Genomic DNA, 8,862 nt, shown 5'->3' with positions numbered 1-8,862 from the left:
TATGCCTGTCTGAATGGCTCGTGAAGAAGAAGATTGAATAAAGGTGAAGGTGAGGGAAGATGGTGGTAACAAATTGCTACCGAAATAGGAGGAGACTAATACGCAGGAGTTTGACGAAGGTTGATATAAGGCGTTACAAAATGGCGTAGGCGTGTTAATTTTTTTTTTTTGTGTAAGGATGAGATGATATCATCAAAATGATTCTAGGGTTGAGATGAATGAATGAAACCCAATAAATTACCTGATTTTTACAAGTAATGTCATTAGATTTATGGTTTAATATATATATAGAGATCATTTTTGGTTTAAAGAAGGCAAATCCCAAACTAGATAAAATTCTGTTTAACCGTTTTTGGTTATACGGTTTTGGGTTCCCTTTTATTTAAATCGGTTAAACCAAAAATCTAATAAAGCGAACCAAACATCACAAACCTTATTTGGTCGGGTTTTGACACCCCTAAATTCGCAGAGGGAAACAGGGAATCGGAAAGGCAGATCGTCGTGGTTTACCGACGGAGCATCAAGTCGTGGTGATCATCCGGTTGACGTACTCACACGACAGTCAAAGGTTAGAGGCGCAATTGTAGGTGGCGAGGGTTTTATAGTTTGACCTAATTTCTCATTCTATCAATGTTCAAAGGAATACATCAAAGGTTTTTTTTAAGTTTTCAGTATCTTGGGTTCCGATTTCGCCTTCCTTTTCAATTTCACAAAGGTTTCGTTTCAATTTCGTCGGCTGAATCGCGTTCTTCGCCGTTTACTCGTCGTCCACTCGCCTTCGCCTAATGGTGTTGCGTTATCTGAAGGCGATCTTTTCCTTCCCGTCAATTAGAAAACTAGTTATATCATGATAACATAGAACCACGGTTTTACCTCCACATGCTTACATAATCTGATAATCTCTAAAGACATTAGATTTTTATGTATATTCAAACGAATAGCTTACCCCTTGGTCTTGCGGAAGCTACGTATGTCTAGAACTCTTTTGTAAAGTAAATTTCTTGAATTTAGGTCTTAGAATGCTTGAGATATGCTCATTTAGACTTGTCTTTTTTTGGTTGATATGTGTTTCACTTTCACTTGCTTGATTTATCTGTAGTTTGGCAAAGAAGTAACCGGTGCCCTAATGGGATCACTGCAAGAAAGTCTGAACAGGTTCAAGAAGCAACAAGAGAAATGCCAATCAACCCTTAAGAGCATTGCTGCAGATTCTAAAACAACCATTAAGACAACAGCACCACCTGCTCCTAGAGTTGTGCCTCGTGCAAACACCTCCACTGAATTACCTTCTCTTCCAATTAAATTCTCTAATGACACTGAGAGGTTGCAGCATATTAATCGAATAAGGATTAGCCCTGTTTCATCTCAGATCAAACGAGTGGTTGATTTACTTTTCAAGGTCTGAATCTTACCTGTTCTTGTTCTCATTATTTACATTTGTAATCTGATTCCATGATATGGTGATACGTTTATAACCCCTAAATGGTTGGGTTTATTTTTGGTGTATGTTGGTTGGATTTCTCAAGAAATGAAAGTACATTGAGATTAATATTATTATATTATATATATACAGTCAAGGCAATCCTTCACAGCAGAGCAAATAAATGAAGCATGTTATGTTGATGTGAAAGGCAACAGAGCCGTGTTTGAGAGTTTAACAAAAAATCCAAAAGTTAGTTATGAAGGAAAACGCTTCTCTTACAAGGTAATAATCTTTGTATGACATTATATTTTGTAATTCCAAAAGTACTTTGATGCAATTTACTGAAATAAAGTTTTTTTTTTAATTTTTTTTTATTTATTTACAGTCCAAGCATAATGTGAGAGACCAAAAAGAATTACTCCGTTTGGTTCGGACATTTGCAGAAGGTATTGCTGTTGCTGATCTTAAGGATGCTTACCCAACTGTCATGGAAGATTTACAGGTATTTCCTTTACAACCTCCAAAATTACCTTTTTGGTCCCTGGGTATATCTGATTTTTGCAATTTTGGTCCCAAAAAGTTCTCTTGCAAGTTTCGTCCTTATTTGATGTTTTTGTAACGTTTTTGGTCTCTGTTTCAAGTAAAATAACTATATTTGGGACCAAAGTTGCATAAATCAGCTATACTTAGGGACCAAAATTGTAATATATAAAATAACGTGCAAGTTACATTTTTGGTCCCTTAGTATAGTTAATTTTGGCCCCAAAGAAGTTCACTTGCAAATTTGGTCCCAAAAAAGTTCACTTCCAAATGAAATGACTATCGTAAAATAAAACCTTTGGGGCCAAAATTGTAAAAAAAAAAAAGTCATTTACTTAGAACAGAGACCAAAAATGTTATAAGGATCAAAATTGCAAGAGAAATGTTTTGGAATCAATAGTGTAAACATAGTCATTTACTTGGAAGAGAGATCAAAAACATTACAAGAACCTCAAATAAGGACCAAAATGGCAAGAAAAAACTTTTTGGGACCAAAATTGTAAAAATGTGTTTTACTCAAATAAAAATTTTAAAATTCTTAATGAAGTCCGTGATGATGGCAACTTTTAGGCCTTGAAAGCTGCGAGACAGATATGGCTTCTATCAAACTTTGACTCACAAGAAGACATAGCCTACCCTAATGATCCACGTGTCCCCATCAAAGTTGATGATGAATTGAAACAATTATTCAGGTCAATTGAGCTCCCACGTGACATGTTGGACATTGAGCGGGACCTACAGAAGAACGGAATGAAGCCTGCAACTAACACTGCTAAAAGAAGAGTAATGGCACAAAATGGTAATATTTATAACAAACCAAAACAAAAGAAGAAGAAGACCGAGATTAGTAAACGTACAAAGCTCACAAACGCTCATCTTCCTGAGCTCTTTCGCAACCTTAATGGCTAGTTGGATTTGCTAATGTATATGTTAATGTTTGGATAAATGAGAATATGAGAATCGTTTTATGGATTATGGATGATGAATGTTTTTTCAGTATGTGTCACGACTTGATATTCGAGTGGATGATTTATGTGTCGATTTTTTATGCCTTAATGGATGCTTGAGGATCCATAAATGAGGTCTTGGGCTTAAAAGTCTTGGGATAACTGTTATAATTTATTTTTTAATTCGATTTTCGATTGGTTTATATGATTGTTTTAAGGTAGTTTTTGGGTTTGGTTGGTTGGTTGAATAGTTCATTGTCCATAATCTTAGATTGTTAGTGTATAAAAAGATCCATTTAAAAGCAATAAAATTCATGAAATAACCAAAAGTTGAGGGGTGTTTTAAGCATTTAACCATAAAATTTAGAGTTTTGAAAAATGATCACAAGATCCGCAGAGGGCTCTGCGGATTGCTTTAACCCTCTGAGGAACACATCACGGTACCGAGGATCTGTGGTGGCACCACTAAATGACAAAAAATTGGGGGGTTTTATAGTTCTGCAGAGGTGGCTCTACGGATCCTATGAATACCTTTGCGAATCGTTTAATGTTTCTGAGGATCGGTTGAATACCCTAAAATTGCCAAAATCCCGATTTTTTTGAATTTTTGCCCTGAAAGTGTTTTTCCTCCGAAGAACAGATCCGCAGAGGTGTGTAGCTTAAGAACAGATCCGCAACACCCCCTCTGCGGAATTCCAATTTTTTTTATTAATGACATGTTGTATTCAAATTAATTAAAAAAATCTTATTTTACTTGCGACCCTCTTCCTATCAAAACTATGAGAAGATTGGCATTGAGAACATCCTTAGGGCATTATTGTCCATTTATTGTTTTTTTTTTCAATTATAATGATTTAAAATTATAAAAAAGTGTTATTAAGTAACAAAAATCATTTAAAAAAATAGACTTGTTGATTTTGGCACAAATAATCAAATTACATTTCTATTAACCTAGACTTGTTGGCACTAAGTAATTGTTGGACATGTGAGTGACTTTTAAGTAATTTCACATGTTAGCAGGAAAAGAAAATGAAAATGAAAGTAAGAAGCTATAATAAAGAACTGACTGAAAGTATCTTGCTATTTATTGTTTTGTTATAGCATTTACTTTCATTTTTGTTATTACAACATTGTACTTTTCAAATCAAAACTAGGATGATATTTATTACTGGTAGCCAAAATAACAGATTGTTTGAAGATATGGTGGTAGAATAAGAATAAACCCAGATAAAAAATTGCACAAATGATGTTATGCGGAATTCGTAAATTTATAATTTTTTTTTAATTTTGATTTTATATGCAGAATTCAGTATTATTAATTTTTTTTCTTGCAACATAGTATGCGTGGATGGTCTGCATAATTAACTTTTAAAGGGGTGGTGGGGACTGTGCCGAGGAAGTTCATTCCAAAACTAAAGAGTAGGCGACTTGAATTATTTCGAGAAACACCGTTTGGGATCTTCATTGGTATGCCCACCCCGAATGGTGACTCAATGCTCTGTCATTTGATGATGTTGCATGAGGTTCATGATGTGCTGGTAGACAGGGCTGGGAGGTTTCGATTCGAGTTACAAGGCAGGGTGGTGAAATATGGTTAAACCGAATTTTGTTTGATTAGCGGTTTGTGATTTGGACCTTATGTTGATATAATCAATAAAAAACACAACACAAAATCTGCATTACGAAGTCGGTTGTTCCCAAATTTGAGATATGAAGATTTACTGCTGAAAGATATAGAATACTACATAAAAGGGCCAACATTCTTGACTTGTAACAATGATGATGTGGTAATGCTTATGAAAATCGTATTTTTGTTGAAAGGTCTTATAGGACGTGATACAAATATGTTGATTTTGTCAGTAGTGTATGAGCTCGCCAATAATCTATATAATTGGAACAAGTAGTAAATTTACTATTTATTTATAACTACAAGATGATTTATATTGATTATAATGAGTACGACAGATTTGCATGGGGAACGTTTTTATGGAGGTATAGTGAAACACAATTACGACTCTGGTTTGGGAAAATCTACATATATTTACGAGATCAAGCCAATGTGGGTTCCGTGAAGACGTTGAAGTATACGGTGACCGGTTTTCACCTTCCATTTAATGTTAGTTTTACGTGCAATTAATATTACACCTTTTAAAGTGTTTATAATCATCTACAAATCATAACATGTTAAAGTTATACTAGTTATGGATTTTGGAGACATTCCCAGAAGCTTTGAGGTATGCGCATCACACCGCAAATGAATTTCGAAGAATGAGGGCATGGAGAATAAAAACACAATTAACTGTCGATCAATGTTTACGTATATTAGACATGTCACTGGTATAGTTATACATTCCTTATAAAGTTATATATAGTAAAAAATCTCAAAATTTATATGTAGCTAAAATTAATGTTCTTATTTTGCAGGAAAACAACATTCCACGCGTTGTTGAATCAATGAATTTTGAGATCGAATTGCAATTCTATTCGAGTTATCTGAGTTGGACTTTGGACGGAGTGGAGTCTCCACCGATGCAACATAGCCCCCTAAACAACGATCTCCATCACCTCAACCCTCTCAGTTTCAGCAAGCAGATTACATCATCTCACCCTCACATGTTCGAGGCGCAGACCACAACACTTCACAAGACTGTAAAATAGACAAGTTAATGGGCGTTGTTAATCATTTGGCAACCACAATCGAGCAGTTTACGAACAAAATTGACAAATGGGAAAATGAAAGACAATTTGGTGTGAATGATATCGATAATATGGATGGCCATTGTGACATCCCCAATTTCACGGCCAGAAAAGACCAATTTGTTTATGCTTTATTTGAAAATCAAAGTATACTGTTAAAAAATATGTTGCTGAATTTGTTCCCAAAAATATGAATAAGAATTTATCAGAACATTTCCAAAGAAATGTATTTTCATTACATTACAAACCTCGGGATGTCATTGTCAATACAGATCAAAAACATAAACAAAAACAACATAGACCACAAAAACAACATAGGCCATATAACATTCTATTTATTTCTACTGGCCTATAATCCATAATCTCTCATCAGATCATCTCATCTATGCTCTTGTGTCACTACCTATAATACAAGAAACTGAGTGGGCCAGGCTTAGGAGCCTAGTGAGCACATAGGGTTTTCAACCCACAATAAATAAATTTATTATTTTCTCAAATCATTCAACACGATTACCCGTTCCCGTTACCCTCACTTTACATCCCTAAAGCATCTATTATAAGGGATCTAGCTTAAGGATTTTTCATCGGGGTGGACAACATTGCTTTGGGGATTCCTCAACAATATATGTCAAATAAGGCAACCATGAGGGGGATGGAGCACACTTGGTGAACACGTAGTTCAAATAAACACCTATAGGTTGCGAGCCTGCTAGCGTTCCACTGGACTATCTAGAATAATCAGTGGTCGTCACCTATACTCCGCTAGATAACTGGATCATTATAAACATCGAGGCCGCTCATCATTTTATTTCATCACACATCAACTATTTCATCTACCCATGTTTTACCCAACATATTTGTAGATATAAAATACATATACAATTTAAATCATAAAAAAATGTTTAAATCGTTCATCCAACATAGATCTCAGGTAAACAGATAATATGCACACATAGCATGTAATTTATATAAAATACTTTATATCTATGTGTAAGATGAAAATAACTATGCACTCACCTGATAAAGTGGTGATTCCAACTTGGACAGTGTTTCACTTCTTAACAAGATGATTTCCTTTGACGAAACCGGGCTCTGCAGGGGCGGAACTTTCTAAGCCGAAAAGCTATTTTTCTCGGAGCCTTCGGACGCTCCAGGGCTTTCTTCTAGCGCTAGGGAAGTTTCCTACGGCTTGAGGGTGTTTTGGGAGGTTTAGAGAGAGAGAGAGAGAGAGAGAGAGAGAGAGAAAGAAAGAAAGAATGGGTCTTTGGTGTGAAAAATATGGCTGGCCTCGCACCCCTTTTATAGAGTTGGAGCTATGCAGTACGTTGGGCGTACGCTTGGTGGTACGTTGCGCGTAAGGTGCTCGTGTCTGATTTTGGATGGTGTATCGTGGCATGCTTCGTAACCGCGCAATGGGAGACTGCAGGGTGTACTTCGGTGTACGCACGGCGTCCGAAGTGTTACGCTGGGAATAAGAAGAACATGTGTCAGCATTTGAGGCGATGACTGTGGGGAGCAAGGGAGGGTCCGGATCTTGCCACGTCATCACACTTCGCAACAACTTCACAAATTCCATTCCCGACTTCTAAAATTCATAAATTTCGCATACGAGCTCCGTTTTGATGTTCTTTATATCCACACGTAGGTGGGAACGTACTCTACAAATTTTGTTTAGACTCCGTCGGCTAATTCTGACTTTATTTTTAATGTTATATTTTTAACAGGCCGGGACAGGAAAAGTCCGTTAAAAATTCATAACTTTGTCATCCGACGTCCGTTTTCTTATGTATTTTTATCGTTGAGATCCTATTGATGAGATCTTCGATTCTTGTTTAGGTTGTTTCAGCTAAAACTCGCTCGATCTAAAATTCGAACTCCGGCTGCACACTGCTATGCCAAATCTTAGAAAATTCATAACTTCCTCATACGAAGTTAGATTTCGACATTCCTTTTATGCACGCTCTCGGTTTAATATATACTACGAATTTCGTTTAGATTGCTAAGGATAAAAAGCACTTTATCGTAAACTCACTTTTTACGTCATACTGCGTCGTGCGGGTTATTCGTGAAATTTTGACAGGTCATAATTTCTTCGTTATAACTCGAATTTCAGCGTTCTTTGTATCTCCAGAATCCTTGTCACGACCACTACAACTTTCTTCATACATATCGAGTTTATCTATATTTTTATTTTTGACGCTTATTTTCATTCTTAATTTATTATATCTTATAAATAAGTATTATGCACATAATCCACATAATATTAAAGTAATTCCTCTTTATTACTTCAAAATAAGTTACATCTGTTGAACCTAACTATTACATCATTATATTAATGCTTAGCCTTGAAACACGGGCGTTACAATTCTCTCCCCTTAGGATGATTCCGTCCTGGAATGATGCATTAGCAAACAGATGCGGATAGCGACTCATCATGTCACCCTCCGTTTCCCAGATGAGGTTTGACCCATTCATATGTTTCCATTGCACACGTACTAAGTCGACCATCTTGCATCACAACTTCATTGTCTTACAGTCAACAATCGCCTCCGACTCTTCAATCAGCCTTTTATTTTCATCCATCCATAACTCAGAAAGTGGAATTATGTCGGAAACTTCTCCCGTGAACTTCCTCAAATAACACACATGGAAAGTGTTATCAATACCATCTAGTTCTTCTGGCAATTCTAGCTTGTAAGCTTGGTTCTCAATCCTCTAAAGAACTTTGAATGGTCCAATAAACCTTGGACTCAACTTTCCTCTCTTTCCGAATCTTATAAGTCCCTTCCACGATGAGACTTCAAGCAAAACCGAATCTCCAACTTCGAATGTCATCGGTCGTCTCTTCTTGTTAGCATAGCTCTTTTGACGATCCTGAGCTGCTAACATACTTTACCTAATCACTTTCAACTCTTAAGCAGTATGATGGACTATCTCGGGGCCCATTGTGACAACCGTCAATTTCCGGTCAAGTCAAAGTCAAATAAAGTCAACAAGTCAAACCGGTCAACTCAATTAACCCTTGTGTATTAGGGTTTACATCGTGTTTACTATTGTACAACACACCATCTTTATGCGAAGTATCACTCTGAGTCTTCACATGTTCAGAAAATCTAAACCCTAATCAGTGTAACTGATGGAACGACTCCATAAAACATTAATACATACCCTTCGGGGGCGTATAACGCTCATAACAAGGCAAAACGGGGCTTACAAACCTTGCATGTCGAAGTTAAACACTCACAAAAGTCGCAA

At 36.3% G+C, this 8,862-nt stretch overlaps 1 protein-coding gene across 3 annotated transcripts; it reads left to right on the top strand.

Moving 5' to 3' along the window:
* Nucleotides 1-411: 411 nt before the first annotated feature.
* LOC145062312 (transcription initiation factor IIE subunit beta-like) lies at nucleotides 412-3,113 on the top strand. 3 transcript variants are annotated; one of them, XM_079009928.1, is made up of 5 exons: nucleotides 412-568; nucleotides 1,100-1,399; nucleotides 1,574-1,705; nucleotides 1,809-1,925; nucleotides 2,534-3,113. In XM_079009928.1, the coding sequence occupies exons 2-5, from the start codon at nucleotides 1,127-1,129 to the stop codon at nucleotides 2,870-2,872; spliced, it is 861 nt and encodes a 286-aa protein (XP_078866054.1). In that variant the 5' UTR covers nucleotides 412-568; nucleotides 1,100-1,126; the 3' UTR covers nucleotides 2,873-3,113. The 3 variants fall into 3 exon arrangements, with proteins under 3 accessions (XP_078866054.1, XP_078866055.1, XP_078866057.1); XM_079009929.1 differs by having other exon boundaries at nucleotides 438-583; XM_079009931.1 differs by lacking the exon at nucleotides 412-568 and adding an exon at nucleotides 629-653.
* Nucleotides 3,114-8,862: the final 5,749 nt, after the last annotated feature.

This window comes from Lactuca serriola, chromosome 7 (assembly GCF_051521515.1).
Source record: "Lactuca serriola cultivar US96UC23 chromosome 7, Lser_US96UC23_V15, whole genome shotgun sequence".
Lineage (NCBI taxonomy): Eukaryota > Viridiplantae > Streptophyta > Magnoliopsida > Asterales > Asteraceae > Lactuca > Lactuca serriola.
The sequence above is the reverse complement of the archived record's forward strand: the minus strand, read 5'-3'. Positions and strand labels throughout refer to the sequence as shown.